The sequence below is a fragment of the Dicentrarchus labrax genome, unplaced genomic scaffold (assembly GCF_905237075.1).
Source record: "Dicentrarchus labrax unplaced genomic scaffold, dlabrax2021, whole genome shotgun sequence".
Lineage (NCBI taxonomy): Eukaryota > Metazoa > Chordata > Actinopteri > Moronidae > Dicentrarchus > Dicentrarchus labrax.
The window spans coordinates 5,825,117-5,839,320 of record NW_026136707.1 but is presented as its reverse complement, the minus strand read 5'-3'; the positions used below and the strand labels follow the sequence as shown (position 1 = coordinate 5,839,320).

Here is a 14,204-nt window from a genome sequence, read left to right as displayed (position 1 = left end):
GTACGGTCCAGGAGCGCGGTACACTATAACAAATAGAACTGGCTGCAGTGTTTTCCAGTTTGGGTGAGAAAGACTAAGAACAAGGCTTTCAAATGAATTATAATTTAGTTTAGGTTTAGGGTCCATTAAAACGCTCGAATCATATATGGCTGCCACTCCACCTCCTCTGCCTGTGCCTCCAGGAATGTGAGTATTAATATGACTGGGGGGGGATTCATTTAGGCTTACATACTCCTCGTGGGACAACCAGGTCTCAGTAAGACAAAGTAAATCAATATCATAATCTGATATTAATTCATTCACTAAAACAGCTTTAGAGGACAGAGACCTGATATTTAACAGCCCACATTTCATTATCTTATTTTGTGCTACTGAGGAGTTGGTTTTAATTTTTATTAGATTTTTATGTTCAACTCCTCTTGTTTTTATTTCTTTAAATAATTTAGGTGGTCGGGGGACAGACACAGTCTCTATGGGGTTTTGGGTGGGTGACTGTTCTAAAGAAAGAGCAGAGAAGTGTGTAAGACAGCAGCTCTGCTTCCTGGTCCTAACTCTGGACTGTCAGGTTTTAGAAATAAACTTCGCCATATTCCTAGATAAGAGAGCCGCTCCATCCAAAGTGGGATGGATGCCGTCTCTCCTAATCAGACCAGGTTTTCCCCAAAAGGCTTCCAGTTATCAATGAAGCCCACATCGTTTGCTGGACACCACCTCGACAGCCAGCGGTGGAATGACGACATGCGGCTATACATGTCATCACTGGTCACATTGGGCAGGGGTCCAGAGAAAACTACGGTGTCCGACATTGTCTTAGCATAATTACACACGGACTCCACATTAATCTTAGTGACCTCCGATTGGCGTAAACGGGTGTCGTTACCGCCGACGTGGATAACAATCTTACTGTATTTACGTTTACCTTTAGCCAGCAGTTTTAAATTTGATTCAATGTCGCCCGCTCTGGCCCCAGGGATACATTTAACTATGGCCGCTGGCTTCACTAACTTCACGTTCCTGACTATGGAGCTGCCAATAATCAGAGTTGGTTCCTCAGCGGGTGTATCGCTGAGTGGGGAAAATGTATTAGAAACGTGAAGCGGTTGGTGGTGAACTGTGGGCTTCAGTGTTCTAGTCTTCCTTCGCTCAGTCACCCAGCCTCCCTGTCTTCCCGGCTGCTCGGGAACTACCGGAGGAACTACCGGAGGAACTACCGGGGGAACTACCGGGGGAACTACCGGAGGAACTACCGGAGGAACTACCGGGGGATCTACAGAGCTAACAGAAGCTACCTTCGGGTCGGACCGCACCGGCTACCGGGGGCTGACTAACTATAGCAGCTAAAGATATCTCAGTGGTGCGGTACCGTTCCTCTAACTCACTAAGCCTCCAGTGCAGTAAATAAACTACATTTAATACAGGTACCATTATCTTTAAAGGAGGCAGAGGAATAACTGAACATCTGACACACTGAGCAGGACAGAGGAGAGGGAGAGGGAGAAGCCATAGCTAACTGCTAATGCTAATGAAACTAGAGTGTATGAAAAACTTTGAAAGTAGTGAAAAGTCACTAAAAGAGGGAGAAACTCCGAGTGTTTAAGTAGAACTAGTCTACGTTTAAATGTTAAGCGGGTTAATAACCGCTGTAACGAGTATATCAAATTTATATTTAGCGTTCACTGACAGAGCTACAGCACCAAACAGTGTACACAGAGCAGGAAGTAAACCGGAAATGAGTCAGTACGCTTACCGTAGCACGTCACGTCCTGCCAATTACAAGGCTGCAGAGACTTATTGATATAGGAGTAAATGGTGGTATTATCCACCTTGTTAGGGACTTCCTCTCTGACCGCCCTCAACAGGTTCTGGTCAATAATACTCGGTCCGACATCATTGTGCTTAATAGTGGTGCACCGCAGGGGACTATTTTATCCCCATTACTTTTCTCGATATACACAAACGAATTCCAATTAGATCTGGAAAAGTTTTGTTTGTTTAAGTATGCGGATGATATGGCCCTGGTTGTCTTATTGAAGAAGGGGGACACTGTGGGAGAGGAAGTATACATCCTGAAGTGGTGTGATGAAAGCTTCTTAGAGATCAGTGTAACAAAAACACAGGAACTCGTCTTTCATGAAAAGGACCCTGTGCAGCCCCTTATAATTAAGGGACAAATTGTAGAGGTAGTGTAGTATCTGAAGGCTTATCTTAAAGCTTATAAAGTTAAATTACATTTTGGTATAAGTTGAAATGATATTTTGTTACCATATGTAGTGTTGGAAGTTCATGAGGTTCAATGACATATGGAATGTTGTTTTAGGGGCCTCTCAATGGCCTCTGAACTCTACTCCCCCATCTCCCCTTTATACCTTACATATTTGGATTGAATCCAGATGTTTCTTTCCATTTTTGGAGTAAACAACAGACCTATATAAACCTATGTTCGATGCAAAATAGACAGAGTTGTTCATTTGGCTGGATGCTCTCCAAGCTCCGCGGTGCTTGTATTGATGCTGAACTTTTGTAATAAACCTTTAAATACAATCAAGACGGTGTCAGCGGACTTCTCTTCAACACATCTTCACATCATTGCTACCCAATATACAACAGTAGTAAACAAGTTGAAATATTTAGGTACATATATTGATTGCAACCTAAATTTCAGTGAAAACACTGATTATATTTTTAAAACCTGTAATCAGCGTCTCCATTTACTACGCAAGCTCAACTCCTTTAGAGTGAGCAAGCATATTATGGAAACAGTTTACAAGAACCTGATAGAGGGTATCTTAACTTTTAACATAGCAATGTGGTACGGTAATCTAAACATAAAAGGAAGAAGCAAGCTGCAGAGAATAGTAAACATAGCCTCAAAAATCTTAGGAAGCTTAGGAAAAAAGCTGTCAAAATAGCTAACGATCCCTCTCATCCACTTAATAGGGAGTTTGAACTTCTTCCCTCTGGTAGACGATACAAAGTACCAAGGGCAAATCGTAATATTTTTCCTTCATCCCGAACTGAAAACCATATACAACTTCTTGTTTCATGGCGAACATCAAATCTTGGCGCCACGGCAGAGACACACCCTTCAGATTCAACTCACAAGCAGCACTATTTTTAATGTGACTAGTGCAGTGCCTGTAGGAAGTATGTATTGCTATAGAAAGTGTGAGGTTAAGTAGCTTTTTCATGGATGGCCAAATGAGGTTGTGTTTGCAGGTGGGATGTCAGGGACATTTATGTTTGTTGTGAAATGTGTAGATTGATAACTATAGTGTTTTCATATAATTTGGCTTTTAGCAAGGCCAATTCTCCGCACCCTCCTCTGTGTGAAAGTTTCAGATGCGGCGAGGGGGGAAATGTCACTCTGTCCCTGATCCTCCTCTGGAGGTAGTATCAGGGACGCAGGAGCGAGGTGTGTCGGTCAGACAGTCTGATAACTGCACAGGTCTCTCACTCAACCCACAAAGCAACGTTACAGGACCAGGGTATATACAGAAATTCTTAAGTTCAATTTAATACCTTTTAATACCTTTTTTAATACCTTTACAATATTTTTTAATACCAACACGACTTCGAGCTGCAACTGTAGTGGCAACCTTTCAAACTTCAGTGTTACTAATTATAAAGTAACAGATTACTGTCACTTTGTTACTTAACTTTCTGAGTGAATAAGTGTAGTAATGCTTACAATTCAAATCAAGTAGCTATTATTACTGGATACTTTGTTACTTTTTTGCCTCAATAAAAACACTGACCTATACACAATTATTTGTTATTTAATCCTAACCCAAGACAAAAAATGATTTCATTGTTATGTGTAGGAAGAGCACACACCACTTCTCCAGCGCTACTCTCTCTTTCACTATCATTCTATCTCAATGAAGACAAATGAAAATCAGAAAAGGTTTAAAAAGTTTAAAAACAGAAATGTTTAATCAAAGGACTTCTGTAAAAACTAAAGTGACGAGTATATAAAATAATAATTTCTTTCCAAAAGGAGTAAGGTAGCAGTAAGGAGAGAGAGGCAGAGAGAGAGAGAGAGAGAGAGAGTACTATTATTATTATTATTATTATTTTTATAATTCTATTTATTTATTTTAATTTTTAACATATTATTTTAATTTTCTAACTTTTTTCATTTTTTTTTTCTTCTTTGTTATTACTGTTATATTGACAACAGACTACTTGTTTTAACTGTAGTTACTTTACTACTGTTTTAATGAAATTTTGACACAAACTGATTGATTGATTGATTATTACTTATTGAGTGAGATTGATTGATTGTGACTGTGATTGTGATCGAGTCAATCATAGTTACAGTATTACCAACAGTATAGATTATAATTGATTTATTGTAAATATTGTTTTCCTTTATTGTTATTATTATTATTTTTAATTCCAAACGCTTGCTTTGGCAATATGTACAGTGTTATGTCATGCAGAGAGAGAGAGAGCGCGAGAGAGAGAGAGAGGCTACCGCTGGCAGTGGCTTGCGGGAAAGCGGTGGAGGTTTGCGGTGATGTAGCCGTTGCACTAGCAGACTGAGGTGCAAATAGTTTTACCGCGTCGCACCCTGTCTGACGTCACATCATCGATACCATTCAAGGTCCTACTCGCACATATAATTTATATAAATAAATTCACACGGTGTTTAGGAGATAGGCCTGCACTTACCACAAATTGAAAAAAAAACCTCATAGTTGGATAGTGGTTCGAAAATGTAATACCTCGTCAGATGACGTTTATTACTTTTTAATACTTTTTAATGGCCTTAATTTTTGCTCATTTCATTTACTACCTTTTAATACCTTTTACAACCCCGCGGACACCCTGAGGACCAAACAACAGTAACGTAGTAACTGTAACTGTCTTTGGAAACTTATATGAGGAAAAAAAATATCACAGCTGTACATGGAGAAGCATCTGTCCTCCTGTCTGTCCTCCTGTCTGTCCTCCCGCCTGTCCTACCGACTCTTTGTCACATTTCTGCCCGAAAAACAGCGTCTGTCACCGGCGAAAAACTCACAGAGTGTTTGTGATCAAAAATCACTGCGACCGCCAGCCCTCCGGACCGAGACATCAGTTTACTTTCCACCGGAAAACATTCTCCGTCTTGCGAGTGAGGGAGTCAGACAGCGTCCAGTTTACTGCTGGTGATTATGTAGAATTATGTCATTTAGAGTGAGAAACGTAACTTTGTCACTTTCCAGGATGTTTGGTGGGTCAGGATCTCAATCACTACACATTAGGGCTCTGCAGTGATTGGCTCTGGTGCGCACGTGGCTACGGTGGCTGTCGTTGACAATGCTAGCGGAATTCGGAAATAATTTATGAAATAATAATTTATTAACGGTATCTTTGTAGTCCAAACAAAGCCGACGTTGCACACCCTTAACCCACACAGCAGCCATGTTGAAACTCTCAGGTCAGTCTGATCCTGATCTGCAGAGATATTTGAGCCACACACACACACACACACACACACACACACACACACACACACACAGACAGACAGAGATTTCTTGCTTTATAGATAGATGGTGTTTACATCATACTGACCAAATTTGAAGTTGATCAGATCAATTCCCTAGGAGGAATTTGTTCAACGTGTGCAAATCACCAGAAATTGCCGCTAAATCCCAAATGTCCGACTTCTGTTGGGTTTGGGATATGGCTCCAAGAGCAATTTATGGTCAGGACGTCAGGCCGTGATCTACATGTGTACCACTTTTCATACTCATAGGTGAAACGTGCCATTGGGGCTGCTCAATAGGGGGCGCTGTCGAGCCATTTTTCCGTGCATGTGTTAGAGACCCACGCCACGACTGACATGTGCACAGATTTTCAGGACTTCTGGCATATGATACAGGCTCCAAAAAGGCCATTACATTTTATGAATAATAATAATTATTCCTACTAATAAAACAGGGCTTTCGCACGATTTGTGCTCCGGGCCGAATAAAAGCTCTGTTAACATATGAATGGATTCTGTCCATAGAAACGCGAGAGCTTTTAATAAAAATTTATAAAAAATAAATGTATTCAGTAATTTAAACTTATTTTTTTCCTGTGTGTGACATTCTACAGATATAGACATTGAAACTACAGTGAAAGGTGAATATGTTGCCTGTATAATGTCGATATGACTATGAACAGTCTCTTTATGCTGCAGCTGCTCAGGTAGACAGTGTGACCCTCGGTTTATAATCCCAGACCTCACGGTCCCATACTTCTGCCTCAGCAGTCAAGGAGCTACAAGAGCAAAGACGATAACCATCAGCATTATGGGTAATGTAGTAGTGACATACCTGACATGAAATACTGCCGAAAATGCACCAAAAGACCCCCAACAATAAGACCAAGAACCAGGAGAACCAGGAGAGCTTTGGCCCACGATGGAAATCGTTCTGTGGGAAACAGAAACATAAAGAACATGAACCTTTGACCTGTATCTACAGTAGGTTTTAGGGTTTGTTGCTGACCTTTGACCTGCAGCTGTATGTTTCTCACTCTCCGTTGTCCTCCTAATGCTCTGGCGGTGCAGGTGTAGGTGCCGCTGTCAGACAGGTGGAGTTTTGTCAGCTTGAGGCTGAGGTCTCCAGTTTCCAGAGCGTCAGCCATCATGGATGTCCGGCCGCTGTAAAGCTGGTTTTGGTCTTTAAATTCATCACCTTCCTGCTGACGCTGGTGGACGGTTGGAGGATTGAGATCGTAGCGTCTCCACACCACTGTGGGGTCGTCCAGTTCAAAAGTGTGATACTCACAGGGCAGCAGGACAAACTCCTTCCCCTCATACAGCTCCACAACTGAGGCATGCTGGGAAACTGTGAGGTCACACAGACAGAGAGGTTCAATCACAGCAGCCTTATTTCAGGTCTTATTGCTTCTGGATCTGGTCGTGTTTGTGATTAGACTTTGAAACCACATGAGCACAGTTTAATACCAATAAGACAAATAACAGAACAAACTGATAGACTGACTTCATTGATTCAACATGGTGTTTATATGAGTGTGTTAACTGTCTGAACTCCTCTTTCCTCACATCTTCTCCTTCCATCTCTCCATCACATCTTCAGTGGGAGCCACTGATACTCAGGGAGAAGACAGGACTGATGGACACGTGGAGACATTCATACAGATGAGACACACCCTGAGTGTTTGGACCATCTGTGTCCATCTTGTACTAAATTATGTTCAGATGTTGAAGGACTGTAACAAAGTTAATGTCCTCTAATTGTTTGTAAACTAGAAACTGACCTCTGACCCGTATCTAAAGCACTTACCTTTCTACAGACCTATATCTAGAGCTGTGGTTCCAAGCCCTTTCCTTTGAGGGATCCCTTTTCTATCATTTAGTAATCTGACAATCCCTAGTGACATATTTTATTAAAAACTGTACAATTTAGCCAAACAGTGAATTCAGTCACTGCAAGAAGCTTGTGTAAAACAGGTGATTTAAATGAATTTTGAGCAGATTATTTCCTGTTTAGGGAACTTTTTATAAGATTCTCTGTCTATATTATATGTTTATTCATTATTTGTAACAATCATACAACTTAATAGGCTTCTTTTCTGACTTTTCAGTGTTTTCTTGTCCCTGATGCTTGGCCATTGTACTATCAGACAATTAACTTAAAAATATATATTTTAATTTTCTTTATGCTTATGCTGAGATATGAGCCTACTGCGTATATTTTCATTTAGTTTTCTTACACGCCATAAAGTCAAGAAAGCTTCGCCCCCATTAAACTTTTAGGACCCTCAGGTTGGGAATCACTAATCTACAGTAGGTTTTAAGATTTGTTGCTGACCTTTGACCTTCAGCTGTACTTCTCTCACTCTCTGTTTTCCTCTTGATGATTTGACGGTGCAGGTGTAGGTGCCGCTGTCAGACAGGTGGAGTTTTGTCAGATTGAGGCTGAGGTCTCCAGTTTCCAGAGCGTCAGCCATCATGGATGTTCGGCCGCTGTAAAGCTGGTTTTGGTCTTTAAGTTCATCACCTTCCTGCTGATGCTGGTGGACGGTTGGAGGATTGAGATCGTAGCGGCTCCACACCACTGTAGGGTTGTCCAGTTCAAAAGTGTGATACTCACAGGGCAGCAGGACAAACTCCTCCCCCCTCATACAGCTCCACAGCTGAGGCATGCTGGGAAACTGTGATGTCACACAGACAGAGAGGTTCAATCAGCCTTATTTCAGGTCTTATTGCTCCTGGATCCTCAATCTGCTCCTGTTTGTGATCGGACTCACAAACAGGATCAATTACAGAACAAACTGATAAACTGACTGTATTGATCCAACATGGTGTTTAAATGAGTGTTAGGATCATTAATACTATTGGTAATATAAGCTATAAGAATGTGAACAACCTCCAGAGATATAATCCTGAAGAACAGAACTGAGGACAGTCTGACTGTACAGTCTTCTACATTCATCATGATTTACACAAACATTGAAAATATGCTGCCTTTAATATGTTCTTCATGTTTTTATTGGAGTTTAAACAGACTAATGAAGTGAAAATGATAGAAATACAGATTAAAGACATGATGTTGGACTAATGATCAGATCAGAGGGAGGAAGGTTATCTTACCGTGCACAAGGATCACAAACACCACAAACATCTTCATCTTCCTGTAAAAACTCCAACAACCACAAAGTCCTCATTAATCTGCTTCTCACTAAACGAACACTTGAAAAACACATTCAGTTCACAGCCAGTTGTCACTTTCCTCCTCCTGATAATCTGCCGACACTGTGAGGAGAAAACTTTAGTTTCACTTTAAACTGTTTCCAGAGAAGCAGCCGTTGGAATGGAAAGAAACCGGCTGAGCAGCTTTCACACAAACATTATTGGTTGATTGCCAATAACTCCCAAAACAACATATATGAGCGGTGGAGAGTAGAGCAGTGACAGACACACTGGACCTGAAGGACGTTAAACGGCGGGCCCGTGGTGTTGAACTTTGACGTATTGCCAAGAAACAGGGAGTTGTCTAACCTCAGTGAAACTGTCAATGTTTGATAAGAATCCCACCCTGAACACACACACACACATGCACATATTGAGTGATACTCATAGTGCCACATACTAAACAGGAAGTAAGCTTTGTGTGGTGATCTTGATCTGATTTACATGAGATGTTCATGGTGTGGTCCACACATGATACACTGGTGCAGCAAACCCTGATGTGTGTGGGCAGCGAGGGTCCAACCATTGCTGCTTGTAGCTTTGAGTTTTAGCTTTATAGTTACAGGTTTAAAGTCTGCTGTTCCACATGCGACCCCTATACTGCCCTCTAGAGGCTGATTGTGGTAACTACTGAGACAAAATGAAACTGAAAGCATCCATTGTTTTTACCTGTCCAGTCGAATGTTTTAGGTAGAACTGCAGTTATGTGCTTATTAAATATGTATTCTCTAAGTCATTTGCATTGTTTAAAAATCAATTATTTGACCTCTCCAACCAGTTTTATACAGCTGTCACTTTCTCTGGGTCAGGAGCGACTCTCGGCTGCTGACTTTGTGTCCCAGGAACTTCCTTCTGAAGCTTGAGTCCATAACCACCGAGGGCCTGAAACACCTCCTCAAGATGGTTCAGACTCTTAAAAACACAGTCTGTAATTAAAATACAGTTTTTAGATTGAATTTTACATAAATATTACATGTAAAAACAATGCAATGAGCTATAAATACAGATGAACACTGCTATAAAACAAATTATTTTACAAGAGTGCTATTTAATTTATTTATTTAAAATTTTGGTTTGGATGTTAAAAGTTATAGAACTGTAATAAAAGTCATTATCTGTGAAATTACAGTAATTATTGCTGTTTACACTGTTAAACACTGTATTTGGACAGTTTGGGGGGGGGGGGCATATATATATATTCAATATAACAATATTTTCTCTCTGTAAATAATCTTGGATCAACACATAGCATCCGTTTGGGTCAGACTGTCTCAATGGGAACAACTAACTGTTTCCTAAAGAGAAGAGCCACGCCTCTACTTCCAGTGGAGTAAGATGGAGAATACACCTGGCCTACACAGTCTTTTTTATGACTAATAGAAGCTCAGAGGGAAGGTGATGATGTGAACCACAATACAAACACACTGACAAGACAACAAAAGCATAACACATAGAACCCAACATATTCCCTTTCCCATCCCAAGAGCTCCAACCTGTGGAGTTTCCAGAGCACCTCCTCTCTCTCTTCTGCTATACTCTATATCAAACTCCTAGACTTCATGGGGCTCAGGCCACTTTATAGTTTTCTTTACAACGTAGAGAATAAGTGATACCAACTAGATCTGTTCTCCAACTGAACCCTAAACATACACAGATAACAGTACCTTGGCCTTCTTAATAACCAGAGGTGGGTAGAGTAGCCAAAAATTGTACTCAAGTAAAAGTACTGTTACTTCAGAATAATATGACTCAAGTAAAAGTAAAAAGTAGTCATCCAAATAATTACTTGAGTAAGAGTAAAAAAAAAGTGCTTGGTGGAAAAACTACTAAAGTACTGAGTAACTGTTGAGTAATGTCTGATTTATTTTTAAACACAAGCATTCAATCAGAAAAAAATACAAAATAATCGTCTTTGGGCAAATTATAATTCATCCAATCAATAAAATAAATTAAAATAAATTAATTAATTACCAAATAGCTTAAATTAAACTAATCCAGGTAAATTCAAGTACTTAAAAAAATAAAATAAATAAAATAATAATAAATATAAAATAAATAAGTAACACAAATTTCCAAACCTTTATACTTTTTTTACCAGGCTCTGCAGGCAGAACTAGAACAAGACAGCCCATAAACTCTCATAAACTGTGTGTGTGTGTGTGTGTGTGCAGTGGCGTGCACAGACTTTTTGAAGGGCAGGGGCGGAAAGAAATAAAAGGGCACATATAGCGCTTCCTCACCACTGTAGAGGGCACTTTAGACACGTTTTATATGTTATACAAATGTCACATTATAGAGCCTTAAAACAGACTAACTAGACAGACTACTCAGGTTAGTTTGCTGTTAGGATCAGCATCCACGAGAACTGTGTGGATTTCAACACACAATGACATGGATGTACCGTAGAATCTCACTGCTCTACTTCAGAGGTCAATTCAATACTATATAGTTTTAAAAAGTACATACAGTACAGAGATAACTGTACAGAGATCTGAGCGCTCTGAAAGTCCTGTAGTGTGACCAAGGCCTTCGAGGTACAGTGAGTAAAGGAGGAGCCAGGATGTAGTAAACTGGTTTGAGACCCTCTTATTAACTCTGGCTCTAAATTCTGGGGTAGCACAGAGATGTGGGCCTGAGGAGAAGGAAGGAGAAAAAGCAATAGCAAGCTTTAGCTTTAAAATGTGAACAACAGCAACTCACTAACCAACAGACTCAAATAAAGTCAACCAGCCACCCAAACACACACAATAATGCTGGCAGCACATGTTAACTACACTGCTGTAACCCATCCAGTAGAATACAGTCTCTAGTAGGAATATTGGTTCTGTATTCTTCTAACAATATAAACTGATTGAGCAAGGACACGCTGACAATAAAACCTGGACAACATCAAAATAAGAGACATTCACAGGAAGAGCAAACTGTCCCACTTCCTGTTTTCAACACAACGAGCAACGTTTCCTCAAATGTTTGGACTGAAAAAGTGAACAAAGCCATTCACAGCTTTTTCTATTCAACTGTAAAAGCAGCTTTCAACCAGCAGAGGGCGTCGCTGTGCACTTTTATAGCTAGATATCTAGAATTCTAATAGTTTGCACTACAATGTCAAGATCTGCCTGAGTCAGTCAGCCACACTACTATACACCCATATACAGAGTGTTTGGGGGTTTAGCTCCTCTCTGAATTATATGAAGGATAAAGACCGGCTGCTCCATCACAACCTACTCCACAATGACATCCATGAGCCACAAGACCTCACAACCCAAAACTGTGTGAACAAACCTCCACAAAGTTACTGACTGTTAATATATATTATCTTATATATATATAAATATATATATTTATATATATATAATCTATGTGTGTCAAAGACTGAATATGTTTCCTGTGGAATAAAATAAATGCATCTGCTGAGGGACAGTCAGTGAGTGTGTCTGTGTCCAACTCTTCCTCACAGGTTAGTTAATGACAGACAGTCAGTGAGTGTGTCTGTGTCCAACTCTTCCTCACAGGTTAGTTAATGACAGACAGTCAGTGAGTGTGTCTGTGTCCAACTCTTCCTCACAGGTTAGTTAATGACAGACAGTCAGTGAGTGTGTCTGTGTCCAACTCTTCCTCACAGGTTAGTTAATGACAGACAGTCAGTGAGTGTGTGTGTGTCCAACTCTTCCTCACAGGTTAGTTAATGACAGACAGTCAGTGAGTGTGTGTGTGTCCAACTCTTCCTCACAGGTTAGTTAATGACAGACAGTCAGTGAGTGTGTGTGTGTCCAACTCTTCCTCACAGGTTAGTTAATGACAGACAGTCAGTGAGTGTGTGTGTGTCCAACTCTTCCTCACAGGTTAGTTAATGACAGACAGTCAGTGAGTGTGTCTGTGTCCAACTCTTCCTCACAGGTTAGTTAATGACAGACAGTCAGTGAGTGTGTCTGTGTCCAACTCTTCCTCACAGGTTAGTTAATGATGTTACTGAGTCAATGTGAGCAGATTGTGTCTGTAGACTGAAGAGAATCAGAGTCTCACTGATGGTGGAAATAAAGGTTTTACTTCCTTAAAACAGCCGTTTTTTGAATGGAGTTTGGTGTGACAGTGTGGAGCAGAGGGGATTTGAACCTTAATAATTCCCATAAACTGAGCTGACCTACCTTCTAATAATGAACCTTGGAAACAGCAGAGAGTAACAGGAAGTGGAGATAAACCCTCCTGTTTTCTTCTTCTGTGGTCTCGTAGTAAAAGGTGGATTAATAAACACAAACCCTGGAATTAGTTTACAGTAACGTCACATTGGACACAAACAGTTAATAAAGAGTGTGAAGCACAGAAACAGTGACAGACAGCAGAAATATGAGATTGAATAAGGTCGCTGTATATGTCAGGACACTCATCAATAACTATTTGTGTATTTTATATAGAACAACAACACAACAGCATTGTTTGCTGGATATAGGATTTATCCTCCTAATAGATACAAACAATACAGTAATGTTATTTTACGAGCTCAGAATTTACATTTACCACCAGTCAAATTAGAGGCAGTGCTTTCACTTAAAAGGGGGCGGGGCTTGACGCAATGGGACCTTCACCTGTTGAATCATAGAGTTACTACTTTAAATGTCCTACAGTGAGTTATTGTACATAAACAATCAGAGAGAAGATTGGATATTTCTATATAGTTATTGTTAATGTCTGCCACCGGGTCGGATTCCCCTTGAAATCAATGAAACCAGGCAGTAGAAACACTACCGCTGTTGTCCACAGGGGGCGCCAGAATCAACTCAGACAGTTCCTGGAGTGTGACGAGTGTGCCGTCCCCATGGAGCAGAGCAACAGGCCGTACAGGCGGCAACTAACAGTTGATGTGATTGAGCAACTGTAATTAGTGAGAATCAATATTAGATTGTGGAAGCTGCAGATATTTCACTGCTGATAACGCTTTATGGACGCTGTCACTACAGACACAGTTTACACTCATTATGTTATTAAAGGAAATCATCAATCTGAGACACATGGCCTCCATCATCACACGTAGATACAATAAGAGAAATCTGCTCCCGCTCTGCCACATGGGGGCGCTGTAATCAAAGTTTTGATGCCTCCTGAATCCATCATTCTCACAGCTTTAGATCCATTTTCATGATGCTGTCAGAGTGGAGAAATGATTTCTGTACATTTGAGCTTTATTTACAGTTGTTCTCCTCAATATTCATCATTCTCTAAACAGAGTGTGAAATGATCGAATCCATAACTCATCTGCTCACAACACTTTATGGATTCAAACACATGAGAACAGTTCAGCTGACTCATTCACTCATTCACTCATTCATACAGTGATTCAGCATCAGGAGCAGTTTGGGGTTCAGTATTTTGCTCAAGGACACTTCGACATGCAGCGGGAGGAGCCGGGGATCGAACCAGCAACCTTCTGATCAGTGGACGACCCGCTCTACCTCCTGAGACACAGCCAGATATATATGTATAGAAGCTGAATACACAAACATCAGAGAAACATTAT

The 14,204-nt window shown here is 40.5% G+C and overlaps 1 protein-coding gene and 1 long non-coding RNA gene across 23 annotated transcripts in view; one reads left to right on the top strand and one right to left on the bottom strand.

The window, feature by feature from the left end:
* The window catches only part of LOC127366691 (uncharacterized), a 69,687-nt gene that overhangs the window by 48,168 nt on the left and 7,315 nt on the right, over window positions 1–14,204 (bottom strand). For 10 of the 15 annotated variants that reach the window (XM_051405873.1, XM_051405872.1, XM_051405870.1 and 7 more), the window contains 2 exons: window positions 6,483–6,824; window positions 6,309–6,407 (listed from right to left, as the gene is read on the bottom strand). The exons of 2 other annotated variants lie outside the window; for them this stretch is intronic. In XM_051405873.1, coding sequence (XP_051261833.1) covers window positions 6,309–6,407; window positions 6,483–6,824 — 441 coding nt within the window. The remainder of the gene's footprint in view (window positions 1–6,308; window positions 6,408–6,482; window positions 6,825–14,204) is intronic. 3 more of the 15 variants (XM_051405880.1, XM_051405878.1, XM_051405877.1) reach the window with 3 other exon arrangements.
* Window positions 11,998–14,204, top strand: part of LOC127366693 (uncharacterized) — a 14,145-nt gene continuing 11,938 nt past the window's right edge. For 2 of the 8 annotated variants that reach the window (XR_007885378.1, XR_007885377.1), the window contains exon 1: window positions 11,998–12,644. This is a non-coding gene — a long non-coding RNA (uncharacterized LOC127366693). The remainder of the gene's footprint in view (window positions 12,645–14,204) is intronic. The other 6 variants (XR_007885376.1, XR_007885375.1, XR_007885381.1 and 3 more) reach the window with 5 other exon arrangements.